General features: G+C 38.3%; 2 protein-coding genes across 7 annotated transcripts in view; one reads left to right on the top strand and one right to left on the bottom strand.

Annotated features, from left to right (window-relative positions):
- The window catches only part of LOC139756596 (zinc finger FYVE domain-containing protein 1-like), a 47,389-nt gene that overhangs the window by 13,266 nt on the left and 15,127 nt on the right, over nucleotides 1-18,996 (bottom strand). For all 6 annotated transcript variants that reach the window (XM_071676230.1, XM_071676232.1, XM_071676235.1 and 3 more), the window contains 7 exons: nucleotides 15,712-15,825; nucleotides 11,875-11,981; nucleotides 9,946-10,094; nucleotides 9,518-9,656; nucleotides 7,134-7,234; nucleotides 4,241-4,353; nucleotides 1,964-2,175 (listed from right to left, as the gene is read on the bottom strand). In XM_071676230.1, the coding sequence (XP_071532331.1) occupies nucleotides 1,964-2,175; nucleotides 4,241-4,353; nucleotides 7,134-7,234; nucleotides 9,518-9,656; nucleotides 9,946-10,094; nucleotides 11,875-11,981; nucleotides 15,712-15,825 (935 nt within the window). The remainder of the gene's footprint in view (nucleotides 1-1,963; nucleotides 2,176-4,240; nucleotides 4,354-7,133; nucleotides 7,235-9,517; nucleotides 9,657-9,945; nucleotides 10,095-11,874; nucleotides 11,982-15,711; nucleotides 15,826-18,996) is intronic.
- LOC139756488 (alanine aminotransferase 2-like) lies at nucleotides 5,930-6,850 on the top strand. The gene has a single exon (XM_071675933.1). It carries the CDS (start codon nucleotides 6,026-6,028, stop codon nucleotides 6,848-6,850), a length of 825 nt encoding a protein of 274 aa, XP_071532034.1. The 5' UTR covers nucleotides 5,930-6,025.

Below are 18,996 nucleotides of genomic sequence, written 5' to 3'. Positions count from 1 at the left end.
TATTCTCAAACTTGCACTTTCTTTCTTTCATACTATTCGCCATTTCCCGCATTAGCGAGGTAGCGGTAAGAACAGAGGACTGGGCCTTTAAGGAAATATCCTCACCTGGCCCCCTTCTCTGTTCCTTCTTTTGGAAAATTAAAAAAATGAGAGGGGAGGATTTCCAGCCCCCCCGCTCCCTTACATAAATACAGAAAATTGAGAAAGTTTAAAAATTTATCTAATTCAAACTTAAATTTTCTTTTTTACCTGAATTCTTGAATATACATGTCCCACTTCTTAAAAGTTGTATTACTATTCACTTTCACTGGCGAGTCTATAAAAGCACAGAAAATATTGTAGATTTCCTTTAATTTTCAATTCTCATATGTTAAAAGTTCATTTCTAACGAGTTTGTTTTCATCTAAAATATAAATACAGTCCATTTCCTTTTCCCAGATTACCTAGCTGGAATATCTGATCACTGAAAGTACTAATATGTTATGTCTTAAGGACTATAATACTGTATGTATGTTGGACCACACATTTGATGTTTTGTCCCTGTTCCTGCTCATGCCCAAGCCCCACTGTGACTTACAGTCCATGACAGTTCCCTCAGTTCTGGACAATGTTTACTACAGATATTATATTCACACTGTACATAATTTTACCATGAGTAATATGAAAAAAAATATGCTATACAGCTTGATGATACAGATTTAAGAGAAAATGTGTTTACATGAGAAAGACAGACAACAGGTGGCCTGAGTGGCCCATGACTAATTCCATTATATATGCTCTCAACAGCATTCAGAAGGCATTCAAGCACACTATATAACTCTGAACTTTTCCAAGAGCTTTCCTATTCACCATATATCTTTCTAACATACATAAATGCTGCATTCATCTTCTTTCGCTCTAAAACTTTATCAATATTTGAGCAAAAATCTGGTCCACACACCCTCTTTCTACCTACAACCAGGTTTTTTAAGTCTACCATGGGTTCCTTAACTCTTCTAATATGATAAATTACTATCTTTCCATATAATTTACTGACACTGCTCAAAAACCTATTCCTCTTTAGCTCTTGTAATCAATGTTAATTCCTTTTACTTTCTTCAGTGGAAAAATGAATACCTTTGTCTACCTGTCTGCTTCCAAACATATTCTCCATGCTTACTCCAGCAGTTTCACCTCCACTCTAGATTTTCACCATATATATGTATCCAGAGTAAATCTTTGCCAATTAATAGTCACACTTGCCATACTCCTCTTAAAAACGTGATGTAACATCTAACAAAATTTCCATTTGACCTCTGACCTCTATTTTCAACTGATAACATCATATACCCTATCAGTCACAAATCCTTTCACTTAAGGCATACAGGAGTACATCTAACTATGAAAATACTCTTCAAATCTATCTATCAATAAATAAAAGTATTTTCACACTACAGGTTGTACCTCTTTAATCTAACAACATTAAGACCTGACCATTGTTGGACCACAGAAAATGCTGGAATACAGAAAATGACCCGAGTCATACACAGTTGATGATTTGATCTCACAGTACTCACACAGTCTTTACATTAGTTCCTTTATCTAATTTTTTCAGTAACTTCACCTTTTCAAGCAGAAATAATGATATATGCTTACATTTATTACACAAGCACCATCCTCTGCACCTCTTGGTCTTGGATGACAACCTGAAGGGTTAAAACAGCTGAACACAAGAAATTAACAGGACTGTTAATTTGCTCGGCTGCAGTGTAAACAGATTTTGGTGCCTTAGCGCTTCTAACAGCACCACCCTGGTAGTAGATCCACATACTAATAACTAATGGCGGCAGATTTAAAATGTGCCAGACCATGGGAGTTGCTGGACCACATAGCACCGGATTAGAGGTATAACCTGTATTTCACTTAAGAAAATTACATGGATCATGACACTTTTTGTATGCATCAAAGATTGGGTAAGACTTACTTCCAGCATATCAAGGACAATCTTGGGTCGACGTGGTGATCGGACATTATTATTTTGGAGCTCTTCAGTTATAGCTTGTTTAATTCTTTTGAAGTCCGTGTCATTTCCAGTATTACGTTCACCAATATAATGTAAGCTATTAAAGCCATCAATCTTAAGATTCTGCTTTGTAAAATTCTCCTTCAGTTGCTCCTCTGGTTTCTGGCCCAACTCTGAAACAAACATCATGTGTTAAGTGTCTCTGTGCTAATACCATCATAATTACTGTTATCATTATCATCATCGTTATAATTACGCTGGTCAAGAAAGATTTTGTCCCATGGAAAGAAATATCTGTTTTTTATGTACTTTTGCATGCTGAATCCAAACATTCATTATTTATTATACTTGATCACTGTTTCCTGTGTTAGCGAGGTAGTACCAAGAAATGGATGAAGAATGGCCCATCCACACATATGCACATATACATACATATGTATATATATATTTTTTTTTTTTGCTTTGTCGCTGTCTCCCGCGTTTGCAAGGTAGCGCAAGGAAACAGACGAAAGAAATGGCCCAACCCACCCCCACACACAATGTACACACACACACATGCCCACACATGCAAATATACATACCTATACATCTCAATGCACACATATATATACACACACAGACACATACATATATAACCATGCACACAATTCACACTGTCTGCCCCTATTCATTTCCATCGCCACCTCGCCACACATGGAATACCATCCCCCTCCCCCCTCATGTGTGCGAGGTAGCACTAGGAAAAGACAACAAAGGCCCCATTCATTCACACTCAGTCTCTAACTGTCATGCAATAATGCCTGAAAACACAGCTCCCTTTCCACATCCAGGCCCCACACAACTTTCCATGGTTTACCCCAGACGCTTCACATGCCCTGATTCAATCCACTGACAGCACGTCAACCCCGGTATACCACATCGATCCAATTCACTCTATTCCTTGCCCTCCTTTCACCCTCCTGCATGTTCAGGCCCCGATCACACAAAATCTTTTTCACTCCATCTTTCCACCTCCAATTTGGTCTCCCACTTCTCCTCGTTCCCTCCACCTCCGACACATATATCCTCTTGGTCAATCTTTCCTCACTCATTCTCTCCATGTGACCAAACCATTTCAAAACACCCTCTTCTGCTCTCTCAACCACGCTCTTTTTATTTCCACACATCTCTCTAACCCTTACATTACTTACTCGATCAAACCACCTCACACCACACATTGTCCTCAAACATCTCATTTCCAGCACATCCACCCTCCTGCGCACAACTTTATCCATAGCCGACGCCTCGCAACCATACAACATTGTTGGAACCACTATTCCTTCAAACATACCCATTTTTGCTTTCCAAGATAATGTTCTCGACTTCAACACATTCTTCACGGCTCCCAGGATTTTCGCCCCCTCCCCCACCCTATGGTTCACTTCCGCTTCCATGGTTCCATCCGCTGCCAGATCCACTCCCAGATATCTAAAACACTTTACTTCCTCCAGTTTTTCTCCATTCAAACTTACCTCCCAATTGACTTGACCCTCAACCCTACTGTACCTAATAACCTTACTCTTATTCACATTTACTCTTAACTTTCTTCTTTCACACACTTTACCAAACATCTTTTTATTCTCCCTAAAATTTAATGATACTCTCTCACCCCAACTCTCATTTGCCCTCTTTTTCACCTCTTGCACCTTTCTCTTGCCCTCCTGTCTCTTTCTTTTATACATCTCCCACTCATTTGCATGATGTATACATATGTTGAAAATCCTAAATAATCAATTAACAGCACACTCACCCCCTTTCTTGAGAAATTCAACTGTAATACCATCCACTCAAGACAATTTGACACATTTCATCTTATGCAAGGCTATGCTACTCCAATGAAAAAACTGTATATCATTAAACAGTTGATCTGATGAAACTGGAACAATGGCCTATATGATTCTCAGGTTGTCTCTGTTGAACTCTTCATATCCAAGATGGAAGTAATGAAAACTGTCACCTTAAGAGTTTAATTCTTTCCTGACGTAAGGCAGAATACAAAACCATGATCAAAACCATGTCAAGAAATCTGTCACGCCATAGGCCATTATATCAGGTGTTAATACTTCATCTCTAGAAGTAAGTCATCATATCAATTAGATGCAACACAGTTGATATAAAGTAAAGCACAAACCACTTTTTGATACAAGTACAGAGAATCAGTTATATACAAGTGAAGTAACACGAGGGGGCAGGGTTTACCTTCAATCAAAACATTGGTGTGCCTTGTGTCATGGAATATAAACACAGGAGGACCAAAAATGCAGTCACACTCTGCTTTGCGTGCTACTGCCTCCAGGTCAGCTCGAAAGTACCTGTTGTAACAAATCACATTAACTGACAAATCAAAATCCCATTATGCATTTCCAAATCAAGAGAGGAAAATAGAATTTTCCTCTCAAGGATATTTGTAAAGGTGAAAGAGATTAAAAACTCACAGGTTAGTGTCATAAGAGTAGAAAGGTATAAAGATGATACAAAGAAAAAACTAGTAAACTTTTCAAGTAACTAAGGAACCACAAATAAAGTCTGTCATACATCTGAAACAAATTATTTATCAAATCTATTCTTAAATGTATATACAATACTGCTTTCAATGAATCTAACTGGTAAATCAATCCATATGTTAACAATACTGTTGAAGAAAAAGTACTTAACCTCATTTTTGGTAAAAAGTTTGTCCATCAGTTTGTATTCAATACCAAGAGGAAAATCAGACATATCAAGCCTTAATCAAATAGCTTGTTATATTGATATATCAGAGCCTTTGATAATTTTGAATATCTGTATTAGATAATTTCTTCTTTCTTTTTCTTTCAAACTATTCGCCATTTCCCGCATTAGCGAGGTAGCGTTAAGAACAGAGGACTGGGCCTTTGAGGGAATACCCTCACCTGGCCGAATTCTCTGTTCCTTCTTTTGAAAAAAAAAAAAAAAAAAAAAAAAAAAAAAAAAAAAGTGAGAGGGGAGGATTTCCAGCCCCCCGCTCCCTCCCCTTTTAGTCGCCTTCTACGACACGCAGGGAATACGTGGGAAGTATTCTTTCTCCCCTATCCCCAGGGATACATACATATATATATATATATATATATATATATATATATATATATATATATATATATATATATATATATATATATATATATATATATATATATCTGGTGATTAGTGTAACATGAGTTGGTAAAATTTTCAATACTAAGAATGAACAAAAACGAACAATCTGTTACTGCTTCCTAACAAAACAAAGACATAAAATACAGAGTGCAGCTATAACAAGTGCCTAACCTCCTTATCTAGAGTTTTATAAAAGTAATAATATCTATATCAATACCCTTTAACTCATTTTCAAAATCATGATATATATACAAACATTAGTCTTTGTCAAATTTTCAGAAATGTACAGAGCATCAGTGCCAAGTACAAGCTTTTCAGAGTTACTTGTAGGAAGCTTAAGATAATACATATCTAGGTGCTACAGCTCAGATATGTGAGGATCATGGCCATGAGGCCATGGAATATGTTGAGCAATATCAACTATCAATTACTAAAATAAAGAAATTTCAGCTATAGGATGAGAAATGGCATATCAGATTCAGATAAAGGACAAAAATATCAAAATTTCTTGGACTCTACTTCATATTTAAGACGATGCTTGCAGCTGCAGTTATAGGTTCGCGGATTTCTTCTCATAAAGCTTAAGGAAATTAACATGGAACTCGTGGAACTTTTCAAGCATGGTCCTAAGCATCTCTTCTTGGGGCAGGATGGTGGTTCTAAAGTGGTATGTTCCTGGTTGCTGTCCAAATCCACTGCCTGGGACAATACAAATACCAGTGTTTTCAAGCAACTGGAATGCATAGAATACATCTGGAGCTTGACCTGCTGTTTTTGCAGCTTCTATAGCTCTTTCTGGTATCATTATCTGTGGAAAAGCATACATGGCTCCTTGAACAATATTGCATGACATTCCTGGCACAGAATTAAATGTTTCAGCAACCATCTTGGCACGCTTTGCAAGTGATGATAAAACTTGTCATGATTCCTATTCCACAGTACCCACTGTATTCTCCAACCATAGCTGAATTTGATTTGCATCAGGTGGGTTACTACCTAGATGAGTCCACAAACTGGGGGCTTGAAATATCAGAACTAGAGCGTGCCTATGAAGAAGGCAAGAAACTGTGTAATCCAAAAGCCTTGGTTGTCATTAATCCAGGGAATCCAACAGGAAGTGTACTCAGCAGAGAGAATATTGAAAATGTCATAAGATTTGCCCATGAAAAGAAATTGTTCCTCTTTGCTGATGAGGTGTACCAGGATAATGTATATGCAGAAGGTAGTAAATTCCACTCCTTCAAGAAAGTGACAATGGAAATGGGAGCCCCTTATAACCAAATGGAACTTGCTTCTTTCATGTCCTGCTCCAAAGGATATATGGGGGAATGTGGTCTTAGAGGTGGGTATGCAGAGATTGTCAATTTGGATCCTCAAGTGAAGGCTTTGTACCTAAAGAGTATCTCGGCCAAGCTTTGTCCAACAACACTTGGTCAGGCTGTAATGGAGTGTGTTGTGAACCCACCACAGGAGGGAGAGCCTTCATATGAACAATTCATTGAGGAAAAGAACAAAGTTTTATCATCAGATAATTTCTTAACTTTCACTTTTCGAAGTTTAATAAATCTAAGGCATTTAGCTAGCTTTTATATGATTTGTTTCTCATTTGCTTGCTACTGTACTGTCTCTTTCTATGTCTCTTTTTTTAATATGGGTAACCATGGTAAGGGCAAACCAACAAACTGTGCAGAGTGAGGATAATTTCCCTAAAGTTAAATCTGAAAGTCTTATCAATAAAATCCAGTATTATGACCAAAATTATTCAATTCTTAGGCACATAGCTTTCCTTCCACACTTTCATGAATATTGCACTTAAGTGCTTGTGTGCCCCCTAACCTCCTTCCTTTAACATTTCTAATCATATGTGCCATATTTTGGATGTGAAGCACTGATGATATCACATATGCTGATGAATTTGAAAACCAGACTAAAGAACGACAAACAAACTATTCTCCATACAGTTTTGTTTTCCACTTACTTTGTATATGCTCGTGATGCCTCAGCCAAGAACTTGTACATATCTGTGTTGAGTCTTTCTGAACGTGTTCGGTAAATAATCACATCAGACACTGCAAGGACCTGCAAAATAAGACATATCTTGAAAGATTATGCTATGGTTTGGTATTTATGACAGCACAACCTCTGACTGCAGATGGGCTTCAGAGAACTTAGACTAAAGAGCTTAAGGAATGTGGGGTACGTTCTTAAAACAGATCTATGCCATGGACAATGAACAGTTGTAAGAAAAGTAGGGATAGAGCAACCAAAGGAATACCTTTATTGTAAGAGAGTTGGATGAATGGAACAGAATGATTGATGCCATGGTTAATGTAAACAGATTACATAAACTTAAGTACTTGTAGGATCTTACAAAATTTTCAAGAGATGACGCTCCACGAGTGTAAAACTCCTTTTGGTACTTTAAAAATACCTTCAAAGCTACCCATTTTCACTCTTCCAGGTAGTGATCTCAGTTTCCATAACTTTGTGGAAGGTCTCAAGGGTATATGGTGTGGGAGATAAGTTGCTAGAAGCAGTGAAAAGTTTTTACTAAGGATGTAAGGTTTGTGTATGAGTAGGAAGAGAGGAGATGATTGGTTCCCAGTGAATGTCGGTCTACGGCAGGGGGTGTGATGTCACCATGGTTGTTTGTTTAAGTTATTTATAGATGGGGTTGTTAGGTAGGTAAATGCAAGTTTTGAAGAGAGGGGTGAGTATGCAGTCTGGTGGGGATGAGAGGACCTTCAAGTGCCTATGCTTACATATCATAACACACATATAAAGCCTTCTACAGCTTCCATTCACTCTCAGCAAACATCTCAGTACCATCCACAAACAAACTTATTACTAGACACCATATCTCTCCATCACACTTCATATCTGCACCTCCTTTCCCTAATTTTGCTTTCATCTCTCTCATCACTCCACCCACAGTTACGTCAATCAGCCATGGTGACATTATACAGCCCTGCCTCAGTCCCACATGTTTTCAAATACTCTTACTTATATCTCCGTCCACTCTTACACATGGATTTGCTCTACTACAGAAGGCTTTTGCACCAGGCAACAGTAGTCCCCCTACCCTACATATCCTCAACACATCCCACAAAGCATTCCACTCAACTCTGTCATACACTTTCTCCAGATACATAAAAGCTGCATACTACTTCATATCTTCTGCTGGATACTTTTCCACTAACCTTTCCTAAAACCCCTCTTGCACCTCATTCATTTTGCATTCAGTAACTTCCATCACTCTAACAATCAACACACTAAAAAAAATTTTTCCTTGTATACTTAACAGACTTAGTCCCTTACTATTGCTACATACATCCTTAGAACATTATCCTTTGAATAAAGGAACAATATTAGCTTCCATCCAATGTTCAGGCACAACCTTCTACGTCCATATCAAATAATGTTTATATCAAATGCATCCACTCTATCACACTTTCTCCTTCATACTCTTACAATTCAGCCATAATCCCATCCATTCCAAGTGCCTTTCCTACCTTCAACTTCATTGCGGCCCTTTTCACCTCCCTTCTTGCTATACGTCCTTGCACCTGTTTCCTTTTCCTTCCATCTTCCACACCCATACATGTAAAGACTGCTGCCTCACAATGATGGGAAAAATTATTTCTACTTACATGCACTGCACATGCATCTACTGACTTGCACTAAAGCTCAAGGGTAAAGGCCTGTAAGTATTAAAAAAAAAAATGCAAACATGAACAAAGTATTTTAAAAGAAAAAATGTAAACATAAGCAAAGTATTTTAAAAGGAAAAAATATTCACATGAACAAATAATGAACAAATTATATATTTCTTTTGCTTCACCCACATGTGGACTGCTGGTATTCTGTCGACAAACAAACAAACAAGCTCTCCTTGTGATGCAGAACACGAACAACACTTAACTCACACAACTCATTCCTTGAAACACTAGATTTTCTAACAATGACCACTATACACCAGCCTGCCTTTTGGCTAGAGGTAGGAGCAATCAATAGAAGTAGTTGGTATGAACACTGGGCAGGAGCATTACGTAGAACCATTGGGTAGAAGTAGTAGGCAGGAACATTAGGCAGGAGTACTAGGTAACATTAGGCAAGAGCAATAAATAAACACATTAAGTAGAAGTAGTTAGCAGGAACTTTTGATGGGAGCCTAAGGAAACACTGCACAAGAGCTTCTTTCTGCCAAGGGTCTGTTAAAGGTGAGGCACTAAAGGATAAGAAGCAGCATTGGATATCACTGGTTATGGGGACTCTTTTGCTTGGCCATCCCCTTGAGGGAGTTCCAGAAGGGAATGCGCATCAGAGTTATAAAAGATGGATAAATCATCAAAATCATAATACCTTCAGCAAGAGGCGTTTCCGCTGTTTGGAGCTGTTGCTAATACCAAGCATGCCCTCTGTGTCCAACACTAAGGCTTTGTTTGAAGCATCATATGCTCCCCACACACCAAGAGTACAGGAAGACTGATTTGAACTAGTCCTGTAAAATTTTAGAAAACAAGCATATGAAATTTCATACTTCACACTAAATCTGATGTAATTAAAAGAGGATTCAGATAACAAGGGGTCCTCACAGCTCTCATAGTTTAAATAAAAATCAAATACAGTGCAATTCTGCTATCTTCTCAATATGTTAGATTTTTGTTTAGACAATACTGTACTATCATTTCAACACAAAGCTTAACCAAAAGCTTCAAGTTTCACATAACTTATGCACTGGCCTTATATACAGCTTAAAATATTCAGTATCTGTCCCAGGGTGTACTTACTTGAATACTTCAGCACCTTTGAAGAAGATCTGGTTGAGAGTGTGCGACTTGCCCTCCCCAGTGTTGCCAAATATAGAGACTACTTTAACCTGGAGCTCTTTCTCTCGGGGACAACCCATCTTTTTCAACAACTCATCAGCATTTTTCACCTAAAGATAAAATACTATAAATCAAATATTTTACTTTTTATACTACTTTGGGATGAACACAATAAAAGTATGTGAAACAAGATAACATTGCCTCAGCTATCATCCATAACAATACTTTCCTCAAAGAATGATGTGCACCTCCACAATTGAGGATGGGGTAAAAGTTGCCACTAACAAAAATATCACCAAAAATAGAAACATCCCTGTATACCTCAGTGGGTCAGTGGTTAAGCATTCCTATTTGTGACTCATTCATGGGTAATCCAGAGTTGAGTGTATACATTCAAATTTTGCTCAGGGCAGTCAGTCCACAGTCTACCTAGTTGTTCATACACCCAAAAGGGTTGGTCAATAAAATGGGTAACAGGCTTCAGTTAGAGAATGAATCAGGAAAGGTTGACGAAGAGGATATATGTGTCAGAGGTGGAGGGAACAAGGAGAAGCAGGAGACCAAATTGGAGGTGGAAGGAAGGAGTGAAAAAGATTTTGAGTGATTGGGGCCTGAACATACAGGAGGGTGAGAGGAGTGCAAGGAATAGAGTGAACTGGAATGATGTGGTATACTGGAGTCGACATGCTGTCAATGGAATGAACCAGGGCATGTGAAACATTCGGGGTAAACCATGGAAAGACCTGTGGGGCCAGGATGTGGATAGGGAGCTGTGGTTTCGGTGCATTACACAAAACAGCAAGAGACAGAATGTGAACAACTATGGCCTTTCTTTTTCTGTTTTGCTAACGCTACCACGCTGAAGAGGGGGGTAGCAGTGCTGCTTCCTGTGGGGTGGGGTGTCGCCAAGAATGGATGAGGGCAAGTAAGTAAGAATATGTGCAATTGTATATATGTATATGGCTGTGTATGTGTATGTATATGTGTACATGTTGATATGTATATGTTTGTATATGTACGTGTATGGGCATTTATGTATATACAGGTGTGTATGAGTGGATGGGCCATTCTTCATCTGTTTTCTGGTGCCACCTCGTTGATGCGGTAATCGGTGATTAAGCCCATCGACAGCATGTCGACTTCGGTATATCACACTGTCCCAATTCACTCTATTCCTTGCAAGCCTCTCACCCTCATGTATGTTCAGGCCCCGATCGCTCAAAATCTTTTTCCCACATCAGCATTAATGAGATGCCTCAATTCAACTTCAGCTGCCCATGCCATCTTAGCTAAATAAAAACTAGAGACGATGATAGTTAGCGTGTGATATATGCAAATATGAAGTACGGAAAGATCCAAGCCATGGGTATTTAAATGTTTAGGGTGTTGTATGGATGTAAATCACTGTTACTTCGAAAGCATCAAGCAAATATAAAACTACTTCTAGGTGGTGTGACCACATTTATTTGTAGTGATGAACTTTTGGCCGTGTGAAGTGATTCTGGCCACTTAAGATTCATACCCACTCAAGATTCAAACCTAAAGTACAGACCAGGATTCAAGACGTAAGAGTTATGATATCTGCCTTGGTAGATTAAAGCCTTAGTAACTGTAAGCAATTCAGCAGCAAAAATATCATTTGTATTTTTACGTACACAGCTTAAATAATAACCATGTTATTACAGTTTACCAAAAAACAGAAACCCTAATTGATCTTGATTTTTTTCCATCTACTAAATTCATACATTTACTCACAATGAAAAGGTGTCCACCAGGAAGTTAACATAATTCCTATAAGTGCTGAAAGCTAATGTCACAGGAGTTAATCAAGCATTCCTCTACCCACTCAAGAAATTAATACAATATAACAAGCAATGGTAGAAAACAAACCTGTAGCTCCTCTTTTTCATTTATAAGTTTGAAGCATTCTTTCTCTGGAGGTCCTAAATCCACACTCCGCAACTCATTATTCAGAATGTCAGGGGTGATGTTGCTCTCTGTTTTTAAGATAAATTTAATCAAATATAACTTTTACATTCACCTATATTTGAAACGTCATTTCCCACATATACACAGTTTCCTATAACTATCTACCTTCTGTTTATTTAAGTTTATTTTCATACTTTCCTCAATTTGAAAAAAAAATTAACTAAGAGTACCTCATACTAATTTTTTCATTGAAAAATACTACTTTGCAACCAAATGTATTTTCTCTCAAAATACAACCAACAGTATTGTACCCATCTCAAATCTTTAGCATAATTTCTATTCCAATCCTCATATGTCCTATATAAAAAAAGAAAAATTTATTCTATTCATATATGAAAATGCTGATCAATAATCGCAGTGTCATAGGGTATGTCAAAACCCTTCTTTAATCTAAACATTAATCATCAAGTACTTCTCTAAACCTAGGAGAAAAGGATTTCTTTCACTAGACAACCTCTTTATCATTTCTTGTAGATCCTCTAAAGTCTAAAGCATGACTTACAGTATTTCACGCCCTTTTGCTAATTTAGTTCATGTTTTTCTCAACCAACATACAATATGCTGTAAAACATTTGATCTGGTGCCTCATTTTTACTTTCCTTTTCCTTCTTTAATGCTTTTTATTTTCATGAATCTCCTTGTCCATCTACCTGAATTGTATCATGGATACAAAGCTTATTAGGAAAAATGTACTAAATAAAGTCTAAGAACCATCTTAAGTTAGTGAGTTATGTTCATATTTCTGTCATCTAACAACCACCTGACAATATCAGTTAAATAAATATACCATACCATGAAATGTACATCACAATGACTTATATTTGGAGACACATGCACATGTGTTCAAATCTGCAACACAGCGGTCAATTTACACCCAACCAAGGTATCCATCCACCCCATGATGAGGGTCAACAGATGGGTACTTGGTTCAGGCTGGGATGTATGTCTGTATATAAACACACAGAAATAAAGACATAGATATATGCATATACAAACATACATATGTGGTACACACATATATACAAACAAAAATATACAAATATACATATGTGGTGCACGCACATATATACATACAAAAACGTAAGAGGAATAGACAGTAGTAAGTAGAAATGTTAGACAGCAGCTTTAGGTAAAAACCATCAGGTAAAAGTTGTAGGTAGGAGCAATAACTGGGAGCATTAGTAGCAGGAGGAAGATCAGGTATGAGCCTCTGAAAACACCACACTAGAGTTGCCCTATGCCAGTGGCTTACAAGCCACATTGGAGTTCAACAGCCTTGGAAACTATTTTGCTGTGGCCACCTCTTGAAGGAGTTCCCAAAGGAAACGGGCATCAGAGATATAGATAGGAAAATCAACAGATCTTTGTTACCTTTCTCTGGATCTTCTCTGTTAGCTCTTTGGGTAACAAAGATGGTACCAGAAATAAAAGAGCGGAATTACAAGAAGAGTGAGGGATGACCTGATTACAACCTTGAGTTTTTAAAACAAACTGATTACATGGACAGTGAACAGTTTTTGAGATATGTAGGGACTAAGCAACATGCCAAAACATTAAATTATGGTAGAAACTTGTTAAAAAAGATGGAAAGAAGTATTTTTATGATACAGCATAAAAGTGGTGAATGAATTGGATAGAATGACTGATATGTTAATGCAGACATCATACACAAACTTAAAACAATGTATGACAGTGCAGACTGTATAAGATATAGGGCCCCACAAGTGTAAAACTCCCTCCCCATACAGACAGATTGGTAATTACACCCAAACACACACATACTAGAGGAGAATCTAATCGACAAATTGAAAAGGTGGAGGACAATAAGAAATGCCGATGAGAAATACAGGTTGACAAGTTAACCCAAACTATGGTGGAGCATGATAGTAAAATAAAAAACAAAGGATGCACTCAACATGGGTAAACAAGTAAAAAAGCGATATATAAAAAGTAGGACACAATTTCGGATTAGAAGATAACTACTCGGGAAGAGGTTAAAATAACTAAAGAATACAAGCCTATTAATCTTGAAATAAATAAACAAAAGGAAATAATGAGCTGGGTGCAGTCAGAGACAGGTCAATTAGGAAAGCATGTGGTAAATAAGATGAGAGTTAAAAGGGCAAATTTTGTCCAGAAGGTCTATGCAATAGTGAAAATACAAAAAGAATACAAAGGTCCAGGAATTACATCAGCCAATGCATTCAATATAAGAAAGTGGAGAAATTAAAGAAGTTAGGAGAACTGGGAAATACTAGGGGATTTAAAATCCACCATCCAGCCATGCCAATATTAACACATTCTTACAAATTTTCTAAGAAGGATATTGAGCAGCTTTTTACTTGATTTGGTGGACCAAGCAGTTGATGATCCTGAATTACTTAATGATGATCGGTCATCAGATAGTGCATAGAGTGATTTCATGAACACTAACTCCTCTAGCAGTGACAGCTGACCAAGATGAGGCAGTGAAAGGTGTTTCTAGCACAAGTGGAAGCAGTACTGCCAGTGCCCATCCGACCTTGAAAACACTGCATCCAACTGCTGGAGCTAGCAATACTACATACTTTTATAAAGTTGCTATGAAAGTATTATCAAAGAATCACACTGATTATACTTAGAAACTACATTTTAGATGAATCATAATAATAATCAGTATTCACTTATGCCTTCCACTGCACTTTTATCACATTTTTTTCACTGTCATGATAAATGTCATGTGAATACCTTTAAAACTTTAAGGCTAAACATATTTTCATTACAACCTGAAATACATAAAAATCCCAAGAGGGAAAGGAAACCACAATGAAGAGAGAAAGGGTTGATGAACTCCTTTGCTATCAAAAACTGAGCTGAAAAATACATCCTACAAATTCATGGCTTAAATTAGCTTGTCTTCCCAAACTGAACTTATCATGGACTGGACTGAACCAGGGTATGTGAAGCATCTGGGGTAAACCATGGAAAGGTCTGTGGGGCCTGGACATGGATAGGGAGCTGTGGTTTCGGTGCATTACACACGACAGCTAGAGACAGAGTGTGAATGAATGTGGCCTTTTTTGTCTGTTTTCCTGGCACTTCCTCGCTGAAGCAGGGGGTAACAATACTGCTTTCTGTGGGGTTAGGTAGCAACAGAAATGGATGAAGGCAAGGAAGTATGAACATGTACATGTGTATATATGTATATGTCTGCGTATGTGTATGTAAACATATGTTCATATGTATATGTGTGTATATGTGCATGTTGGGGCATTTATGTATGTGTATATGAGTGGATGGGCCATTCTTCATCTGATTCTTGGTGCTACCTCACTGATGTGGGAAACAGCAATTAAGTATAATAAAATAGAATAATAATAAAATAGAATAAAAAACAAGTGGCTTATTCTGTACTGATGAAAGCGCAAATTTCATCACACTATCCTTTGATAGACAGAAATACAAAAGCAGTGTATGTGTTACTGGTTAAGAAATAAGCAGCATTTATTTCTTCAATAACAAAATACCTGTTAACTACAGAGTTTACTACCAGTAGAGACTCAATGAAAATAGACCCTATAACTCTGTTCTTCATTATCCCTACATTATGGTGTTTCACTGAATGCAAATTTCAAGAAGTATTCTGAAAAACTTAGGCTAAAAGCATATACAATGATAACATAACTATGAAAAACTTTGTCTAGCAACTGAAACATATAAAAGCATTAATGACAGAATAATGAAAACTTAGGGTCTTACGTAGAGAGGCAAGTGAATTGAAGGAGTGGTCATACTGGCCATCTGAGACATATGAAGCTAGTGAGCTCATGATGGCAGGGCCAGAGGTTGGAGCCGAGGAGGGTATGGACAAACCTAAAACAAAATAATAATCAATTTAGTAGTAATGAACATTCACATGAAACACACTTGCTTGTGAATTTTTTTTTAATGTTTACAGAGACTACATAGACAACTAAATGCCCTACTCAAGGCCACCTCATTTATTTTTCCAAAAGAAGGAACAGAGAAGGGGGCCAGGTGAGGATATTCCCTCAGAGGCCCAGTCCTCTGTTCTTAACGCTACCTTGCTAACGCGGAAAATGGCGAATAGATTTAAAGAAAGAAATAAAAGATATATATATATATATATACCCAGTCCTCTGTTCTTAACGCTACCTCGCTGACGCGGGAAATGGCGAATAGTATGATATATATATATACCCCAGATGCTTCACATGCCCTGGTTCAATCTATTGACAGCATGTCGACCCCGGTATAGATATACATATATATCATTATTTTTTTTTTTTTTTTTTGCTTTGTCGCTGTCTCCTGCGTTTGCGAGGTAGCGCAAGGAAACAGACGAAAGAAAAGGCCCAACCGACCCCCATACACATGTATATACATGCATCCACACACCCAAATATACATACCTACACAGCTTTCCATGGTTTACTCCAGACGCTTCACATGCCCTGATTCAATCCACTGACAGTACGTCAACCCCGGTATACCACATCGATCCAATTCACTCTATTCCTTGCCCTCCTTTCTCCCTCCTGCATGTTCAGGCCCCGATCACACAAAATCTTTTTCACTCCATCTTTCCACCTCCAATTTGGTCTCCCACTTCTCCTCGTTCCCTCCACCTCCGACACATATATCCTCTTGGTCAATCTTTCCTCACTCATTCTCTCCATGTGCCCAAACCATTTCAAAACACCCTCTTCTGCTCTCTCAACCACGCTCTTTTTATTTCCACACAGCTCTCTTTTACCCTTACGTTACTTACTCGATCAAACCACCTCACACTACACATTGTCCTCAAACATCTCATTTCCAGCACATCCATCCTCCTGCACACAACTCTATCCATAGCCCACGCCTCGCAACCATACAACATTGTTGGAACCACTATTCCTTCAAACATACCCATTTTTGCTTTCCGAGATAATGTTCTTGACTTCCACACATTCTTCAAGGCTCCCAGGATTTTCGCCCCCTCCCCCACCCTATGATCCACTTCCGCTTCCATGGTTCCATCCGCTGCCAGATCCACTCCCAGATATCTAAAACACTTTACTTCCTCCAGTTTTTCTCCATTCAAACTTACCTCCCAATTGACTTGACCCTCAACCCTACTGTACCTAATAACCTTGCTCTTATTCACATTTACTCTTAACTTTCTTCTTTCACACACTTTACCAAACTCAGTCACCAGCTTCTGCAGTTTCTCACATGAATCAGCCACCAGCGCTGAATCATCAGCGAACAACAACTGACTCACTTCCCAAGCTCTCTCATCCCCAACAGACTTCATACTTGCCCCTCTTTCCAAAACTCTTGCATTCACCTCCCTAACAACCCCATCCATAAACAAATTAAACAACCATGGAGACATCACACACCCCTGCCGCAATCCTACATTCACTGAGAACCAATCACTTTCCTCTCTTCCTACACGTACACATGCCTTACATCCTCGATAAAAACTTTTCATATATATTATTATCATCATTATCATTTTTATTATACATAATCACTGTTTCCTGCATCAACGAGGCAGCACCAGGAAACAGATGAAGAATGGCCCATCCACTCATATACATATATCTATACATAAATGCCTATATAAGCACATATGTGTGGGGCCTGGATGTGGAAAGGGAGCTGTGGTTTCGGTGCATTATTACATGACAGCTAGAGACTGAGTGTGAACGAATGGGGCCTTTGGTGTTTTTCCTAGCGCTACCTCGCACACATGAGGGGGGAGGGGGTTGTTATTCCATGTGTGGCGAGGTGGCGATGGGAACAAATAAAGGCAGACAGTATGAATTATGTACATGTGTATATATGTATAAGTCTGCGTGTGTATATATATGTGTACATTGAGATGTATAGGTATGTATATTGTGCGTGTGTGGACATGTATGTATATACATGTGTATGTGGGCAGGTTGGGCCATCCTTTCGTCTGTTTCCTTGCACTACCTCGCTAACGAGGGAGACAGCGACAAAGCAAAATAAAATGAATAAATATAAATAAGCACATATACATACATATACTTATCAACATACATATACATATACACACACAGGCATTTACATATATACACATATACATATTCATATTTGCTTGCCTTCATCCATTTCTATTGCTATGCCGTCCCACACGAAACAGCATCGCCAACGCTGCTTCAGCGAGGTAGCGCCAGGGAACAAACAAAAAAAAAATGCATTTGTTCACATTCAATACCTAGCTGTCATGTGTAATGCACCAAAACCATAGCTCCCTATCCACATCCAGGCCCCACAGACCTTTCCATGGTTTACCTCAGACACTTCATATGCCCTGGTTCAGTCCATTGACTGCATGTCGAAACCAGTGTACCACATCATTCCAATTCACTCTATTCCTTGCATGCCCCTCAACCTCCTGTATGTCCAGGACCCGATTGCTCATAATCTCCATCCTTCCACCTCCAATTTGGTCTCCTGCTTCTTGTTCCCTCCACCTCTGACACATATATCCACTTAGTCAATCTTTCCTTATTCATTCTCTCCACATATCCAAACCATTTCAACACTCCCTCTTCTGCTCTCTCAACCACTCTGTATTTCCACACATCTCTCTTACCCTTTCATTACTTAATCAAACCACCTCACACCACATACTGTCCTCAAACATTTCATTTCCAACACATCCACCCTCCTCCGTACAAACCTATCCATAGCACATGCCTCGCAACCATATAACAATGTTTGAACTACCATTCATTCAAACATATCCATTTTGCTCTCTGAGGTAACATTCTCTCCTTATTCATGTATATAATGATAAAAGGGAAGAGTGGTTTGGGAAAGTCTTGGGAGTAAAGTCAGGGGTCAGTGAGAGGACAAGAGCTAGGAAGGACTAGCATTACTCCTGAGGCAAGAGTTGAGGGAGTTTGTGATAGTGTAAAAAAGTAAATTCTAGAAAAATGTGGGTAAAACTGAAAATGGATGGAGAGAGAGATGGGTGATTATTGGTGCCTAGGCACCTGG

Source organism: Panulirus ornatus, chromosome 22 (genome assembly GCF_036320965.1).
Source record: "Panulirus ornatus isolate Po-2019 chromosome 22, ASM3632096v1, whole genome shotgun sequence".
Taxonomy (NCBI): Eukaryota; Metazoa; Arthropoda; class Malacostraca; order Decapoda; family Palinuridae; genus Panulirus; species Panulirus ornatus.
Note: the sequence above shows the minus strand (reverse complement) of the source record. Positions and strands in the feature narration are given on the sequence as shown.

Coding starts and splice junctions, on each gene's coding strand:
- LOC139756488 (XM_071675933.1), top strand. CDS start 6,026: ATGTTTCAGCAACCATCTTGGCACGCTTTGCAAGTGATGATAAAACTT.